Source organism: Borostomias antarcticus (genome assembly GCF_949987555.1).
Source record: "Borostomias antarcticus genome assembly, chromosome: 17".
NCBI classification, from domain to species: Eukaryota; Metazoa; Chordata; class Actinopteri; order Stomiiformes; family Stomiidae; genus Borostomias; species Borostomias antarcticus.
Genome location: NC_140250.1, coordinates 18,232,319 through 18,251,778, shown reverse-complemented (window position 1 = coordinate 18,251,778; position 19,460 = coordinate 18,232,319). Strand labels below are relative to the sequence as shown.

Below are 19,460 nucleotides of genomic sequence, written 5' to 3'. Positions count from 1 at the left end.
TATGTCCAATAGCTCCATTTTTGGTCAAACTGGTTCTCCATGTATGTCCTTGTGGGTTAAAATCCCACTCCTGTTAAGCGGCCCATCTTAGATGGAAGATCATTTATGTCCAAAACCTCTGTTTCATTATGCTGTGTGTATGCCAAATGGTCTTTTGAGTGCTGTCACACAATGTCTTCTTCCCAGAGATACACCAGAAGCCACCAGGATGGCCGAGTGGTTAAGGCGTTAGACTCAAGATCTAATGGACGTATGTCCTCGTGGGTTCAAATTCCACTCCTGGTAAGCGGCCCATCTAAAATGGAAAGTCTGTTATGTCCAAAACCTCTGTTTCAAACAGAAACTCCACTTTACTGTACAGTTTGTATGCCAAATGGGCTTTTCAGTGCCATCATACATTGTCTTCTTCCCAGCCCTAATCAGTCACGACCAGGATGGCTGAATGGTTAAGGCTTTGCACATGCAATGGATAAACATTCTTGTGGCTTCGAACCCTTTATTTTAGGTCTTTATTACACATCATCATCATTACAATGTAATGACATAGTACTTTATGGTAAGATGTGCAAAGGGGTCACCTAAAGAAAGCTAATTAGAGCTTGTAATAGGGGGCACTATCTCATGACCAACATAGCCACATCTTCAGGTGTGTTTTAAAAGTGGGAAGGCTTGAACATTCCCTGACTAAGATTGGTAAACTGTTCACAGTACGCTACCTTTATGCATACATTATGCCGTGTGTATGCCAAATGGTCTTTTGAGTGCTGTCACACAATGTCTTCTTCCCAGAGATACACCAGAAGCCACCAGGATGGCCGAGTGGTTAAGGCGTTAGACTCAAGATCTAATGGACGTATGTCCTCGTGGGTTCAAATCCCACTCCTGGTAAGCAGCACATCTTAGATGGAAGATCACTTATGTCCAAAACCTGTTTGTTGTTTCAAATGGGATGTCTACTATACTGTGTTAGTGCCAAATTGTCTTTTCAGCGTTATCGCACATTGTCCTCTTCCCAAAACCCGCTATGTAGCCACCAGGATGGCCGAGTGGTTAAGGCGTTGGACTTAAGATCCAATGGATGAACTTCCTCGTGGGTTCGAACCCCACTCCTGGTAAAAAGTGTGGTTTTAGCAAGGGACATTATCAGTATTAGTTGGCAGTCTCAAGATTTCATGGACTCATTGTTCAAAGCAATACATTGTGATATTTGGACCTTTACTAACATGTCTGGTGCTAATTTTCCAATTAGATTTACTAAAAGTAAGCTGAATCGTCCATACAGTCTACTCAGAACGATAATACATTGACATTTATTACCTTTTACAACTCGCGCCCCCGGGACGCAGCATTCAGTCGAAGTGCGCATGCGCAACGTTGTGCTTAAAGTCGCACAGAAACGGACGGACTAACTTCCGTAGTTTGACGTATTTCCGACGCAAACAAACTATGAGGGTGGGACATAATGTTTAGAGGAATGTCCTCGTGGGTTCAAATCCCACTCTTGGTAAGCAGCCCATCTTAGATGGAAGGCAAGGCAAGTTTATTTGTATAGCACATTTCAGTAACAATGCGATTCAAAGTGCTTTACATTAGACATTGAAAGCATCAAGACCAAGTGCAAGAAACTCATGAAACAAAAGGAAAAAAATAGTATAGTTGAATCAAAATGCATGAAAAATGAAATAAAAGTGAAAGATTTTTTTTGAGTTTTGAATTGGTGATATTGAATATCGGCCTGACAATTTCGGCTATCGGCCACCTCAACTTGGCAATTATCGGTATCGGCCCTAATACATGCATATCGGTCGATCTCTACTCAACTTGTGCTTAAAGTTGCACAGAAACGGACGTTTGAGATCATCTAACTTCCGTAGTTTGACGTATTTCCGACGCAAACAAGCTATGAGGGTGATACATAATGTTTAGAGGAATTTGATTGGAACATTGACAAGTTGACGGGTTTTAAGAACTTTAGACAGATTCGATAAAAGGATAGCGTTGATTGACGGGTGGATGTCGTGAGATTATTGGCCTAAAATCTAAGGTACCTGTTGTTGTAATTGCACGTGACCTACCCTTTTCCAGGAAGTAAGAAATTATATACTTTGATATAAGATTACAACAAAAGTAGAATTTTGTCAATTTTTTGGCATACATAACGTTGAATAGGTGAACACTATGACCAATTATGTGAACCAAAATGGGACAGAATGCTTTTTTCATTTCAGTGCGACTTTAAACAACACAGTAGTAGCTAACTATTCCGGCGTCTATGGATATCATGCGTTTTTTAACTCAGTGATATCATGGCGGAGGTGAGAAAACCGAAGCGAAACATCACAGAGGAAGCCAGAAAAAGAAAAAGACAATCTGATAACTTCACGATAGTATGACAGTGCACTTACTCGCAGAACCTGTGGGGGCGCAGTTCCGAGAAAACCGGAGAAAACGCTATGTATTGCTTTAATATCCCAATCCAGGCAAGTCATTCTTCTTTCAATTGAAGTTAATGTATGTCCAATAGCTCCATTTTTGGTCAAACTGGTTCTCCATGTATGTCCTTGTGGGTTAAAATCCCACTCCTGTTAAGCGGCCCATCTTAGATGGAAGATCATTTATGTCCAAAACCTCTGTTTCATTATGCTGTGTGTATGCCAAATGGTCTTTTGAGTGCTGTCACACAATGTCTTCTTCCCAGAGATACACCAGAAGCCACCAGGATGGCCGAGTGGTTAAGGCGTTAGACTCAAGATCTAATGGACGTATGTCCTCGTGGGTTCAAATCCCACTCCTGGTAAGCAGCACATCTTAGATGGAAGATCACTTATGTCCAAAACCTGTTTGTTGTTTCAAATGGGATGTCTACTATACTGTGTTAGTGCCAAATTGTCTTTTCAGCGTTATCGCACATTGTCCTCTTCCCAAAACCCGCTATGTAGCCACCAGGATGGCCGAGTGGTTAAGGCGTTGGACTTAAGATCCAATGGATGAACTTCCTCGTGGGTTCGAACCCCACTCCTGGTAAAAAGTGTGGTTTTAGCAAGGGACATTATCAGTATTAGGTGGCAGTCTCAAGATTTCATGGACTCATTGTTCAAAGCAATACATTGTGATATTTGGACCTTTACTAACATGTCTGGTGCTAATTTTCCAATTAGATTTACTAAAAGTAAGCTGAATCGTCCATACAGTCTACTCAGAACGATAATACATTGACATTTATTACCTTTTACAACTCGCGCCCCCGGGACGCAGCATTCAGTCGAAGTGCGCATGCGCAACGTTGTGCTTAAAGTCGCACAGAAACGGACGGACTAACTTCCGTAGTTTGACGTATTTCCGACGCAAACAAACTATGAGGGTGGGACATAATGTTTAGAGAAATGTCCTCGTGGGTTCAAATCCCACTCTTGGTAAGCAGCCCATCTTAGATGGAAGGCAAGGCAAGTTTATTTGTATAGCACATTTCAGTAACAATGCGATTCAAAGTGCTTTACATGAGACATTGAAAGCATCAAGACCAAGTGCAAGAAACTCATGAAACAAAATGTAAAAAATAGTATAGTTGAATCAAAATGCATGAACAATGAAATAAAAGTGAAAGATTTTTTTTGAGTTTTGAATTGGCGATATTGAATATCGGCCTGACAATTTCGGCTATCGGCCACCTCAACTTGGCAATTATCGGTATCGGCCCTAATACATGCATATCGGTCGATCTCTACTCAACTTGTGCTTAAAGTTGCACAGAAACCGACGTTTGAGATCATCTAACTTCCGTAGTTTGACGTATTTCCGACGCAAACAAGCTATGAGGGTGATACATAATGTTTAGAGGAATTTGATTGGAACATTGACAAGTTGACGGGTTTTAAGAACTTTAGACAGATTCGATAAAAGGATAGCGTTGATTGACGGGTGGATGTCGTGAGATTATTGGCCTAAAATCTAAGGTACCTGTTGTTGTAATTGCACGTGACCTACCCTTTTCCAGGAAGTAAGAAATTATATACTTTGATATAAGATTACAACAAAAGTAGAATTTTGTCAATTTTTTGGCATACATAACGTTGAATAGGTGAACACTATGACCAATTATGTGAACCAAAATGGGACAGAATGCTTTTTTCATTTCAGTGCGACTTTAAACAACACAGTAGTAGCTAACTATTCCGGCGTCTATGGATATCATGCGTTTTTTAACTCAGTGATATCATGGCGGAGGTGAGAAAACCGAAGCGAAACATCACAGAGGAAGCCAGAAAAAGAAAAAGACAATCTGATAACTTCACGATAGTATGACAGTGCACTTACTCGCAGAACCTGTGGGGGCGCAGTTCCGAGAAAACCGGAGAAAACGCTATGTATTGCTTTAATATCCCAATCCAGGCAAGTCATTCTTCTTTCAATTGAAGTTAATGTATGTCCAATAGCTCCATTTTTGGTCAAACTGGTTCTCCATGTATGTCCTTGTGGGTTAAAATCCCACTCCTGTTAAGCGGCCCATCTTAGATGGAAGATCATTTATGTCCAAAACCTCTGTTTCATTATGCTGTGTGTATGCCAAATGGTCTTTTGAGTGCTGTCACACAATGTCTTCTTCCCAGAGATACACCAGAAGCCACCAGGATGGCCGAGTGGTTAAGGCGTTAGACTCAAGATCTAATGGACGTATGTCCTCGTGGGTTCAAATTCCACTCCTGGTAAGCGGCCCATCTAAAATGGAAAGTCTGTTATGTCCAAAACCTCTGTTTCAAACTGAAACTCCACTTTACTGTACAGTTTGTATGCCAAATGGGCTTTTCAGTGCCATCATACATTGTCTTCTTCCCAGCCCTAATCAGTCACGACCAGGATGGCTGAATGGTTAAGGCTTTGCACATGCAATGGATAAACATTCTTGTGGCTTCGAACCCTTTATTTTAGGTCTTTATTACACATCATCATCATTACAATGTAATGACATAGTACTTTATGGTAAGATGTGCAAAGGGGTCACCTAAAGAAAGCTAATTAGAGCTTGTAATATGGGGCACTATCTCATGACCAACATAGCCACATCTTCAGGTGTGTTTTAAAAGTGGGAAGGCTTGAACATTCCCTGACTAAGATTGGTAAACTGTTCACAGTACGCTACCTTTATGCATACATTATGCCGTGTGTATGCCAAATGGTCTTTTGAGTGCTGTCACACAATGTCTTCTTCCCAGAGATACACCAGAAGCTACCAGGATGGCCGAGTGGTTAAGGCGTTAGACTCAAGATCTAATGGACGTATGTCCTCGTGGGTTCAAATCCCACTCCTGGTAAGCAGCACATCTTAGATGGAAGATCACTTATGTCCAAAACCTGTTTGTTGTTTCAAATGGGATGTCTACTATACTGTGTTAGTGCCAAATTGTCTTTTCAGCGTTATCGCACATTGTCCTCTTCCCAAAACCCGCTATGTAGCCACCAGGATGGCCGAGTGGTTAAGGCGTTGGACTTAAGATCCAATGGATGAACTTCCTCGTGGGTTCGAACCCCACTCCTGGTAAAAAGTGTGGTTTTAGCAAGGGACATTATCAGTATTAGGTGGCAGTCTCAAGATTTCATGGACTCATTGTTCAAAGCAATACATTGTGATATTTGGACCTTTACTAACATGTCTGGTGCTAATTTTCCAATTAGATTTACTAAAAGTAAGCTGAATCGTCCATACAGTCTACTCAGAACGATAATACATTGACATTTATTACCTTTTACAACTCGCGCCCCCGGGACGCGGCATTCAGTCGAAGTGCGCATGCGCAACGTTGTGCTTAAAGTCGCACAGAAACGGACGGACTAACTTCCGTAGTTTGACGTATTTCCGACGCAAACAAACTATGAGGGTGGGACATAATGTTTAGAGGAATGTCCTCGTGGGTTCAAATCCCACTCTTGGTAAGCAGCCCATCTTAGATGGAAGGCAAGGCAAGTTTATTTGTATAGCACATTTCAGTAACAATGCGATTCAAAGTGCTTTACATTAGACATTGAAAGCATCAAGACCAAGTGCAAGAAACTCATGAAACAAAAGGAAAAAAATAGTATAGTTGAATCAAAATGCATGAAAAATGAAATAAAAGTGAAAGATTTTTTTTGAGTTTTGAATTGGTGATATTGAATATCGGCCTGACAATTTCGGCTATCAGCCACCTCAACTTGGCAATTATCGGTATCGGCCCTAATACATGCATATCGGTCGATCTCTACTCAACTTGTGCTTAAAGTTGCACAGAAACGGACGTTTGAGATCATCTAACTTCCGTAGTTTGACGTATTTCCGACGCAAACAAGCTATGAGGGTGATACATAATGTTTAGAGGAATTTGATTGGAACATTGACAAGTTGACGGGTTTTAAGAACTTTAGACAGATTTGATAAAAGGATAGTGTTGATTGACGGGTGGATGTCGTGAGATTATTGGCCTAAAATCTAAGGTACCTGTTGTTGTAATTGCACGTGACCTACCCTTTTCCAGGAAGTAAGAAATTATATACTTTGATATAAGATTACAACAAAAGTAGAATTTTGTCATTTTTTTGGCATACATAACGTTGAATAGGTGAACACTATGACCAATTATGTGAACCAAAATGGGACAGAATGCTTTTTTCATTTCAGTGCGACTTTAAACAACACAGTAGTAGCTAACTATTCCGGCGTCTATGGATATCATGCGTTTTTTAACTCAGTGATATCCAGTGTTGGGCTCGTTACTCAAAAAATGTAATATATTACTTATTACTCATGACCCATTTTAAAAGTAATATTGTTACTTTACTTATTACTCCCAGCCAAAAGTAACTAGTTACTTATGTAATATATTACTTTCCATATTGACTACCTTTTGCAGCGTGCTCATCACGGTCCGGTTCTCTTTCCACCAACTTCATGTTGCTGTGTTGGCGTAGCAAATGTTTCAGGAGATTTGAGGTGGTGTTTCTGGCACAAGAAAGAGTCTTAGTAGAACTTACACACAGTTTACACTTGACAACATTCTTGTTGTCTTTCAGTTCCAGGAAATCGAAATAGTGTGCGTATTTCCAGCCATGGAATGTTAACGTCGTCATGTTCAAATAGCTACGCTCGCTCGCTGCTTGCCTGGTAATGTGACGGGACGTGATATGAGCGGAACGTTCTTCAATCTGAAATCAAAACTTTATTTCACCCTTTGTAAAACGAAAATAAATAAACAGAGCAGGCCTATGACAAAAGTAATGCAGTAGCGAGCTTTCTGGGGGCAAGTAACTGTAATATTATTACTGAAATGTGATTAGTAACTCGCTACACCCCTCGTTACTGGAAAAAGTAATATTATTACTGTAGCGCGTTACTAGTAACGCGTTACTGCCCAACACTGGTGATATCATGGCGGAGGTGAGAAAACCGAAGCGAAACATCACAGAGGAAGCCAGAAAAAGAAAAAGACAATCTGATAACTTCACGATAGTATGACAGTGCACTTACTCGCAGAACCTGTGGGGGCGCAGTTCCGAGAAAACCGGAGAAAACGCTATGTATTGCTTTAATATCCCAATCCAGGCAAGTCATTCTTCTTTCAATTGAAGTTAATGTATGTCCAATAGCTCCATTTTTGGTCAAACTGGTTCTCCATGTATGTCCTTGTGGGTTAAAATCCCACTCCTGTTAAGCGGCCCATCTTAGATGGAAGATCATTTATGTCCAAAACCTCTGTTTCATTATGCTGTGTGTATGCCAAATGGTCTTTTGAGTGCTGTCACACAATGTCTTCTTCCCAGAGATACACCAGAAGCTACCAGGATGGCCGAGTGGTTAAGGCGTTAGACTCAAGATCTAATGGACGTATGTCCTCGTGGGTTCAAATCCCACTCCTGGTAAGCAGCACATCTTAGATGGAAGATCACTTATGTCCAAAACCTGTTTGTTGTTTCAAATGGGATGTCTACTATACTGTGTTAGTGCCAAATTGTCTTTTCAGCGTTATCGCACATTGTCCTCTTCCCAAAACCCGCTATGTAGCCACCAGGATGGCCGAGTGGTTAAGGCGTTGGACTTAAGATCCAATGGATGAACTTCCTCGTGGGTCCGAACCCCACTCCTGGTAAAAAGTGTGGTTTTAGCAAGGGACATTATCAGTATTAGGTGGCAGTCTCAAGATTTCATGGACTCATTGTTCAAAGCAATACATTGTGATATTTGGACCTTTACTAACATGTCTGGTGCTAATTTTCCAATTAGATTTACTAAAAGTAAGCTGAATCGTCCATACAGTCTACTCAGAACGATAATACATTGACATTTATTACCTTTTACAACTCGCGCCCCCGGGACGCGGCATTCAGTCGAAGTGCGCATGCGCAACGTTGTGCTTAAAGTCGCACAGAAACGGACGGACTAACTTCCGTAGTTTGACGTATTTCCGACGCAAACAAACTATGAGGGTGGGACATAATGTTTAGAGGAATGTCCTCGTGGGTTCAAATCCCACTCTTGGTAAGCAGCCCATCTTAGATGGAAGGCAAGGCAAGTTTATTTGTATAGCACATTTCAGTAACAATGCGATTCAAAGTGCTTTACATTAGACATTGAAAGCATCAAGACCAAGTGCAAGAAACTCATGAAACAAAAGGAAAAAAATAGTATAGTTGAATCAAAATGCATGAAAAATGAAATAAAAGTGAAAGATTTTTTTTGAGTTTTGAATTGGTGATATTGAATATCGGCCTGACAATTTCAGCTATCGGCCACCTCAACTTGGCAATTATCGGTATCGGCCCTAATACATGCATATCGGTCGATCTCTACTCAACTTGTGCTTAAAGTTGCACAGAAACGGACGTTTGAGATCATCTAACTTCCGTAGTTTGACGTATTTCCGATGCAAACAAGCTATGAGGGTGATACATAATGTTTAGAGGAATTTGATTGGAACATTGACAAGTTGACGGGTTTTAAGAACTTTAGACAGATTCGATAAAAGGATAGTGTTGATTGACGGGTGGATGTCGTGAGATTATTGGCCTAAAATCTAAGGTACCTGTTGTTGTAATTGCACGTGACCTACCCTTTTCCAGGAAGTAAGAAATTATATACTTTGATATAAGATTACAACAAAAGTAGAATTTTGTCATTTTTTTGGCATACATAACGTTGAATAGGTGAACACTATGACCAATTATGTGAACCAAAATGGGACAGAATGCTTTTTTCATTTCAGTGCGACTTTAAACAACACAGTAGTAGCTAACTATTCCGGCGTCTATGGATATCATGCTTTTTTAACTCAATGATATCATGGTGGAGGTGAGAAAACCGAAGCGAAACATCACAGAGGAAGCCAGAAAAAGAAAAAGACAATCTGATAACTTCACGATAGTATGACAGTGCACTTACTCGCAGAACCTGTGGGGGCGCAGTTCCGAGAAAACCGGAGAAAACGCTATGTATTGCTTTAATATCCCAATCCAGGCAAGTCATTCTTCTTTCAATTGAAGTTAATGTATGTCCAATAGCTCCATTTTTGGTCAAACTGGTTCTCCATGTATGTCCTTGTGGGTTAAAATCCCACTCCTGTTAAGCGGCCCATCTTAGATGGAAGATCATTTATGTCCAAAACCTCTGTTTCATTATGCTGTGTGTATGCCAAATGGTCTTTTGAGTGCTGTCACACAATGTCTTCTTCCCAGAGATACACCAGAAGCTACCAGGATGGCCGAGTGGTTAAGGCGTTAGACTCAAGATCTAATGGACGTATGTCCTCGTGGGTTCAAATCCCACTCCTGGTAAGCAGCACATCTTAGATGGAAGATCACTTATGTCCAAAACCTGTTTGTTGTTTCAAATGGGATGTCTACTATACTGTGTTAGTGCCAAATTGTCTTTTCAGCGTTATCGCACATTGTCCTCTTCCCAAAACCCGCTATGTAGCCACCAGGATGGCCGAGTGGTTAAGGCGTTGGACTTAAGATCCAATGGATGAACTTCCTCGTGGGTCCGAACCCCACTCCTGGTAAAAAGTGTGGTTTTAGCAAGGGACATTATCAGTATTAGGTGGCAGTCTCAAGATTTCATGGACTCATTGTTCAAAGCAATACATTGTGATATTTGGACCTTTACTAACATGTCTGGTGCTAATTTTCCAATTAGATTTACTAAAAGTAAGCTGAATCGTCCATACAGTCTACTCAGAACGATAATACATTGACATTTATTACCTTTTACAACTCGCGCCCCCGGGACGCGGCATTCAGTCGAAGTGCGCATGCGCAACGTTGTGCTTAAAGTCGCACAGAAACGGACGGACTAACTTCCGTAGTTTGACGTATTTCCGACGCAAACAAACTATGAGGGTGGGACATAATGTTTAGAGGAATGTCCTCGTGGGTTCAAATCCCACTCTTGGTAAGCAGCCCATCTTAGATGGAAGGCAAGGCAAGTTTATTTGTATAGCACATTTCAGTAACAATGCGATTCAAAGTGCTTTACATTAGACATTGAAAGCATCAAGACCAAGTGCAAGAAACTCATGAAACAAAAGGAAAAAAATAGTATAGTTGAATCAAAATGCATGAAAAATGAAATAAAAGTGAAAGATTTTTTTTGAGTTTTGAATTGGTGATATTGAATATCGGCCTGACAATTTCAGCTATCGGCCACCTCAACTTGGCAATTATCGGTATCGGCCCTAATACATGCATATCGGTCGATCTCTACTCAACTTGTGCTTAAAGTTGCACAGAAACGGACGTTTGAGATCATCTAACTTCCGTAGTTTGACGTATTTCCGATGCAAACAAGCTATGAGGGTGATACATAATGTTTAGAGGAATTTGATTGGAACATTGACAAGTTGACGGGTTTTAAGAACTTTAGACAGATTCGATAAAAGGATAGTGTTGATTGACGGGTGGATGTCGTGAGATTATTGGCCTAAAATCTAAGGTACCTGTTGTTGTAATTGCACGTGACCTACCCTTTTCCAGGAAGTAAGAAATTATATACTTTGATATAAGATTACAACAAAAGTAGAATTTTGTCATTTTTTTGGCATACATAACGTTGAATAGGTGAACACTATGACCAATTATGTGAACCAAAATGGGACAGAATGCTTTTTTCATTTCAGTGCGACTTTAAACAACACAGTAGTAGCTAACTATTCCGGCGTCTATGGATATCATGCTTTTTTAACTCAATGATATCATGGTGGAGGTGAGAAAACCGAAGCGAAACATCACAGAGGAAGCCAGAAAAAGAAAAAGACAATCTGATAACTTCACGATAGTATGACAGTGCACTTACTCGCAGAACCTGTGGGGGCGCAGTTCCGAGAAAACCGGAGAAAACGCTATGTATTGCTTTAATATCCCAATCCAGGCAAGTCATTCTTCTTTCAATTGAAGTTAATGTATGTCCAATAGCTCCATTTTTGGTCAAACTGGTTCTCCATGTATGTCCTTGTGGGTTAAAATCCCACTCCTGTTAAGCGGCCCATCTTAGATGGAAGATCATTTATGTCCAAAACCTCTGTTTCATTATGCTGTGTGTATGCCAAATGGTCTTTTGAGTGCTGTCACACAATGTCTTCTTCCCAGAGATACACCAGAAGCCACCAGGATGGCCGAGTGGTTAAGGCGTTAGACTCAAGATCTAATGGACGTATGTCCTCGTGGGTTCAAATCCCACTCCTGGTAAGCAGCACATCTTAGATGGAAGATCACTTATGTCCAAAACCTGTTTGTTGTTTCAAATGGGATGTCTACTATACTGTGTTAGTGCCAAATTGTCTTTTCAGCGTTATCGCACATTGTCCTCTTCCCAAAACCCACTATGTAGCCACCAGGATGGCCGAGTGGTTAAGGCGTTGGACTTAAGATCCAATGGATGAACTTCCTCGTGGGTTCGAACCCCACTCCTGGTAAAAAGTGTGGTTTTAGAAAGGGACATTATCAGTATTAGGTGGCAGTCTCAAGATTTCATGGACTCATTGTTCAAAGCAATACATTGTGATATTTGGACCTTTACTAACATGTCTGGTGCCAATTTTCCAATTAGATTTACTAAAAGTAAGCTGAATCGTCCATACAGTCTACTCAGAACGATAATACATTGACATTTATTACCTTTTACAACTCGCGCCCCCGGGACGCAGCATTCAGTCGAAGTGCGCATGCGCAACGTTGTGCTTAAAGTCGCACAGAAACGGACGGACTAACTTCCGTAGTTTGACGTATTTCCGACGCAAACAAACTATGAGGGTGGGACATAATGTTTAGAGGAATGTCCTCGTGGGTTCAAATCCCACTCTTGGTAAGCAGCCCATCTTAGATGGAAGGCAAGGCAAGTTTATTTGTATAGCACATTTCAGTAACAATGCGATTCAAAGTGCTTTACATTAGACATTGAAAGCATCAAGACCAAGTGCAAGAAACTCATGAAACAAAAGGAAAAAAATAGTATAGTTGAATCAAAATGCATGAAAAATGAAATAAAAGTGAAAGATTTTTTTTGAGTTTTGAATTGGTGATATTGAATATCGGCCTGACAATTTCGGCTATCGGCCACCTCAACTTGGCAATTATCGGTATCGGCCCTAATACATGCATATCGGTCGATCTCTACTCAACTTGTGCTTAAAGTTGCACAGAAACGGACGTTTGAGATCATCTAACTTCCGTAGTTTGACGTATTTCCGACGCAAACAAGCTATGAGGGTGATACATAATGTTTAGAGGAATTTGATTGGAACATTGACAAGTTGACGGGTTTTAAGAACTTTAGACAGATTCGATAAAAGGATAGTGTTGATTGACGGGTGGATGTTGTGAGATTATTGGCCTAAAATCTAAGGTACCTGTTGTTGTAATTGCACGTGACCTACCCTTTTCCAGGAAGTAAGAAATTATATACTTTGATATAAGATTACAACAAAAGTAGAATTTTGTCAATTTTTTGGCATACATAACGTTGAATAGGTGAACACTATGACCAATTATGTGAACCAAAATGGGACAGAATGCTTTTTTAATTTCAGTGCGACTTTAAACAACACAGTAGTAGCTAACTATTCCGGCGTCTATGGATATCATGCGTTTTTTAACTCAGTGATATCATGGCGGAGGTGAGAAAACCGAAGCGAAACATCACAGAGGAAGCCAGAAAAAGAAAAAGACAATCTGATAACTTCACGATAGTATGACAGTGCACTTACTCGCAGAACCTGTGGGGGCGCAGTTCCGAGAAAACCGGAGAAAACGCTATGTATTGCTTTAATATCCCAATCCAGGCAAGTCATTCTTCTTTCAATTGAAGTTAATGTATGTCCAATAGCTCCATTTTTGGTCAAACTGGTTCTCCATGTATGTCCTTGTGGGTTAAAATCCCACTCCTGTTAAGCGGCCCATCTTAGATGGAAGATCATTTAAGTCCAAAACCTCTGTTTCATTATGCTGTGTGTATGCCAAATGGTCTTTTGAGTGCTGTCACACAATGTCTTCTTCCCAGAGATACACCAGAAGCCACCAGGATGGCCGAGTGGTTAAGGCGTTAGACACAAGATCTAATGGGCATATGTCCTCGTGGGTTCAAATTCCACTCCTGGTAAGCGGCCCATCTAAAATGGAAAGTCTGTTATGTCCAAAACCTCTGTTTCAAACAGAAACTCCACTTTACTGTACAGTTTGTATGCCAAATGGGCTTTTCAGTGCCATCATACATTGTCTTCTTCCCAGCCCTAATCAGTCACGACCAGGATGGCTGAATGGTTAAGGCTTTGCACATGCAATGGATAAACATTCTTGTGGCTTCGAACCCTTTATTTTAGGTCTTTATTACACATCATCATCATTACAATGTAATGACATAGTACTTTATGGTAAGATGTGCAAAGGGGTCACCTAAAGAAAGCTAATTAGAGCTTGTAATAGGGGGCACTATCTCATGACCAACATAGCCACATCTTCAGGTGTGTTTTAAAAGTGGGAAGGCTTGAACATTCCCTGACTAAGATTGGTAAACTGTTCACAGTACGCTACCTTTATGCATACATTATGCCGTGTGTATGCCAAATGGTCTTTTGAGTGCTGTCACACAATGTCTTCTTCCCAGAGATACACCAGAAGCCACTAGGATGGCCGAGTGGTTAAGGCGTTAGACTCAAGATCTAATGGACGTATGTCCTCGTGGGTTCAAATCCCACTCCTGGTAAGCAGCACATCTTAGATGGAAGATCACTTATGTCCAAAACCTGTTTGTTGTTTCAAATGGGATGTCTACTATACTGTATTAGTGCCAAATTGTCTTTTCAGCGTTATCGCACATTGTCCTCTTCCCAAAACCCGCTATGTAGCCACCAGGATGGCCGAGTGGTTAAGGCGTTGGACTTAAGATCCAATGGATGAACTTCCTCGTGGGTTCGAACCCCACTCCTGGTAAAAAGTGTGGTTTTAGCAAGGGACATTATCAGTATTAGGTGGCAGTCTCAAGATTTCATGGACTCATTGTTCAAAGCAATACATTGTGATATTTGGACCTTTACTAACATGTCTGGTGCTAATTTTCCAATTAGATTTACTAAAAGTAAGCTGAATCGTCCATACAGTCTACTCAGAACGATAATACATTGACATTTATTACCTTTTACAACTCGCGCCCCCGGGACGCAGCATTCAGTCGAAGTGCGCATGCGCAACGTTGTGCTTAAAGTCGCACAGAAACGGACGGACTAACTTCCGTAGTTTGACGTATTTCCGATGCAAACAAACTATGAGGGTGGGACATAATGTTTAGAGGAATGTCCTCGTGGGTTCAAATCCCACTCTTGGTAAGCAGCCCATCTTAGATGGAAGGCAAGGCAAGTTTATTTGTATAGCACATTTCAGTAACAATGCGATTCAAAGTGCTTTACATGAGACATTGAAAGCATCAAGACCAAGTGCAAGAAACTCATGAAACAAAAGGAAAAAAATAGTATAGTTGAATCAAAATGCATGAAAAATGAAATAAAAGTGAAAGATTTTATTTGAGTTTTGAATTGGTGATATTGAATATCGGCCTGACAATTTCGGCTATCGGCCACCTCAACTTGGCAATTATCGGTATCGGCCCTAATACATGCATATCGGTCGATCTCTACTCAACTTGTGCTTAAAGTTGCACAGAAACGGACGTTTGAGATCATCTAACTTCCGTAGTTTGACGTATTTCCGACGCAAACAAGCTATGAGGGTGATACATAATGTTTAGAGGAATTTGATTGGAACATTGACAAGTTGACGGGTTTTAAGAACTTTAGACAGATTCGATAAAAGGATAGTGTTGATTGACGGGTGGATGTCGTGAGATTATTGGCCTAAAATCTAAGGTACCTGTTGTTGTAATTGCACGTGACCTACCCTTTTCCAGGAAGTAAGAAATTATATACTTTGATATAAGATTACAACAAAAGTAGAATTTTGTAATTTTTTTGGCATACATAACGTTGAATAGGTGAACACTATGACCAATTATGTGAACCAAAATGGGACAGAATGCTTTTTTCATTTCAGGGCGACTTTAAACAACACAGTAGTAGCTAACTATTCCGGCGTCTATGGATATCATGCGTTTTTTAACTCAATGATATCATGGCGGAGGTGAGAAAACCGAAGCGAAACATCACAGAGGAAGCCAGAAAAAGTAAAAGACAATCTGATAACTTCACGATAGTATGACAGTGCACTTACTCGCAGAACCTGTGGGGGCGCAGTTCAGAGAAAACCGGAGAAAACGCTATGTATTGCTTTAATATCCCAATCCAGGTAAGTCATTCTTCTATCAATTGAAGTTAATGTATGTCCAATAGCTCAATTTTTGGTCACTGGTTCTCCATGTATGTCCTCGTGGGTTAAAATCCCACTCCTGGTAAGCGGCCCATCTTAGATGGAAGATCATTTATGTCCAAAACCTCTGTTTCATTATGCTGTGTGTATGCCAAATGGTCTTTTGAGTGCTATCACACAATGTCTTCTTCCCAGAGTTACACCAGAAGCCACCAGGATGGCCGAGTGGTTAAGGCGTTAGACTCAAGATCTAATTGGCATATGTCCTTGTGGGTTCAAATCACGCTCCTGGTAAGCAGCCCATCTTAGATGGGAGATCAGTTATGTCCAAAACCTCTATTTGTTGTTTCAAATGGGATGTCTATTATACTGTATCAATGCCAAATTGTCTTTTCAGCGTTATCACACATTGTCCTCTTCCCAAAGCACACTCTGTAGCTACCAGGATGGCCGAGTGGTTAAGGCGTTGGACTTAAGATCCAATGGATAAACATCCTTGTGGGTTCCTTCACCTGTCTTTATCTGGAAATTCGATCTACATCACTGTGTATGCCAAATTGACTTTTCAGTGCTATCACACAATGTCTTCTTCCCAAAGCTTCACCAGAAGCCACCAGGATGGCCGAGGCAGGATGGCATTCATACAGCATATTGGAGATCCAGTTGGAAACAACTAACAGAAGTTTTGGACTTAAATGATCTTCCATCTGAGATTAGCTGCTTACCGGCTGCGTACTGAATCACGTACTTCCATACTATATACTGTAGTATGCCAAATATTGATGTAGTATATCCCAATACATAGTATGCCACATGCAGAATGGCAAAAATACCAGGATGTCCTACTATATCTGGTCGTATTTTGCAGTATGCAAGCCAGCACACTTTTCTAGCTATTCTGACCCACAATCCTGTGCTCAGTGGAAATTATCACATGTCTGAGTCGCCCCGGAGGCGTTTTAATGAATGCCCAGCTGTGGACGAATGTCACTTCATAGACAACAACGGATGTGGTCAAATTTCAAGTAGCAATGTTATAAAAAGGTAGTATGTCCCAATTGTATTCATACTGCATACAAAGGACGTACTTTCTAGGGGCAGCTGTAGTACGTACTGGTACTGTAGTAAAAAGTAGAAGTATGTGATTCGGCAGCCCAGGAGTGGGATTTGAACCCACAAGGACAAATGTCCATTATATCTAAGCACTTAGCTTAGGTTTGGGAAGAAGACAATGTGTGATACTACTTAAATGCATGCAAGAAGCATAATGGAATACACTACATTCAGGAATTTTCTCAGTGCGGGAATACTTAGCCTTGCGTGAATGCATTGTGCCAGCACAGGTTCACAAAGCATCCATTTATTCTCTCACAACACATGATGTAGGCTACTATTTGTTTTTGAGAAGAAGAAAAAAATTAATGGTGCATCTAGAAGTTTATCATAGCATGCTGCGTAATATAATTTTTTTTGTGAGGCTGTATGAAAGCATGTATGAGTGGTGTATGAACTTGTAGTATGTGGTCTCAACTATTGCAGACTTGTGCTTGTTTTGAATCTGATAATATCAGTGGTTGTGTGTTTACTTCCCATATATAGTGATGACACTAGCATCACACCAAGTCTGACTGCAACTTCTTTAGAGACCTGACTTCCCCTGCGACATTTGGTATCAGTATTGTTGATAAGGTAGCTGAAGCTTTTACAGGAGAGCAAGAATGATAGAAATAAGAATGAGATCTCTGTTCTTTGTGGTAGTCCTGGGCTTTTCTGTACTGAACTGTGAGGAGAATGGCTTTATCTGGGTAAGTAGTTGACATAATATCCATTTGTGGAACATTCTTGTCAGACTAATACTGACAATCTACTGTCATACATTATACATATTAGATCTGAATCCATTAATGCCAAGTCAATAATTGATTGATTATAGGTGGCAGGGAAATGTAGGATAAGCATTTTATTGGAAGAAAGCTACAGTACAGACTGGATCGTAATACTAATTGAAATACTTAAGTATTAGCTTGAGTCTGTCCCAGTGTGAAGTGGATGTATTTTTGAGAACAGTCCATTTGCATTGGCTCCATTGTGCCAAATAAAAACAATTAAGCACAGAGAAGAAACTGAAATAATTTAAACCCCTTACAGCACGATTACTAGTTTGTTTAGTCTTTGTTTCATGCATTTTTGTACTTGTATCAATGCACGCTTTGTTTTTTATTGAAAGCAGCCCGCAGACGTGACAGAAATAGAAATCAACGCTTCTTTCTCCTGGGACTACTTGGACGAAAACTACACATATCCATTACTGAACATGGAATCATTTGCACCTTGTAAGTCATCCATCCGGGGTTTGAGCAGTCTCGGGCTGATGATCACCTACATCATTGTGTCTGTGCTGAGTGTGGTGGGGAACGGTGTGGTCATCTACGTGGTATGTCTCATGAAGAGAGGCAGGACCACCACAGACGTCTACCTGATGCACCTGGCTCTGGCGGATCTCGTCTTCGCCCTCACCCTCCCCTTCTGGGCGGTCTATGTGAACTCGGAGTGGATTTTCGGCACCTTCCTCTGCAAGCTCCTGTCCGGCCTACAGGAGGCGTCCTTCTATGGCGGCGTCTTCCTACTAGCCTGCATTAGCGTGGATCGCTACCTGGCAATCGTGAAGGCCGCCTGGGCTCTGAACCGACGGCATCACCTGGCGGGCGCGGTGTGCGGCGCGGTGTGGCTGGCGGCCGCCGCGCTGTCCTTGCCGGCGGTGCTGCAGAAAGAGGCCGTGCAGCTGGAAGAGGTCAAAGGTCAGACGCTCTGCTACGAAAACCTGACGGCCGAGAGTGGGGACCACTGGCGGTTGGGCGTGCGCATCATGCGTCACACGCTGGGGTTCTTCCTGCCGCTGGTGGTGATGGGCTTCTGCTACGGCTGCACTATCGGGACGCTGTTCCATGCGCGCAACGGCCAGAAGCACAAGGCCATGCGCGTCATCCTGGCGGTGGTGCTGGCGTTTGTGCTCTGCTGGCTCCCCCACAACGTCAGCGTCCTGCTGGACACCCTAATGCGCGACGGCTCTCTTTTCGGTGAGACCTGTGAATTGCGGAACAGGGTGAGGTTAGCATCGCACGTGACCGAGGTGATGGCCTTCATGCACTGTGCTGTAAACCCACTCCTCTACGCTTTCGTAGGGCAGAAGTTTCGCAACCAGCTTCTTGTGGCTCTCTACAAGCACGGCATGCTGAGCAAGAGGGCAATGATTGCTTGTAGGAAGGGCTCTAGCTACAGTTCAGGAAGCCTCAGATCCAGGAACACGTCTGTCACTCTGTAGGTTATTTTGATGGATGGGGGGTAGGTTTATGTGTGGTGAGAAGGGTGGTGAACCATCGAGACCTCTCAGATTGTCTGGCACAGGCCTGCTTTCTGTCCCCAGAGTTAAAACAAAACATGGAGAAGCAGTGTTCATGTTTTTATGCTCCACATATCTGGAGCAAACTTACAGAAAACTGCTGCAACTCTCAGTTCTTTTAAATCAAGACTGAAGACTTTTCTTTTTGCCGCTGCTTTTTCTTAAATGATTGGCAATAAATGGCAATAATTATTCATTCATACACTGAAGTGTAACTTTTATTTTTTCCTGC

The 19,460-nt window shown here is 41.5% G+C and overlaps 1 protein-coding gene across 1 annotated transcript; it reads left to right on the top strand.

Annotated features, from left to right (window-relative positions):
- Positions 1 to 18,142: 18,142 nt before the first annotated feature.
- Positions 18,143 to 19,150, top strand: cxcr2 (chemokine (C-X-C motif) receptor 2; the record flags this gene model as incomplete). The annotated part of the gene is made up of 1 exon (XM_084452038.1): positions 18,143 to 19,150. The coding sequence occupies one exon, from the start codon at positions 18,143 to 18,145 to the stop codon at positions 19,148 to 19,150; it is 1,008 nt and encodes a 335-aa protein (XP_084308164.1).
- Between the last annotated feature and the right edge of the window lie 310 nt (positions 19,151 to 19,460).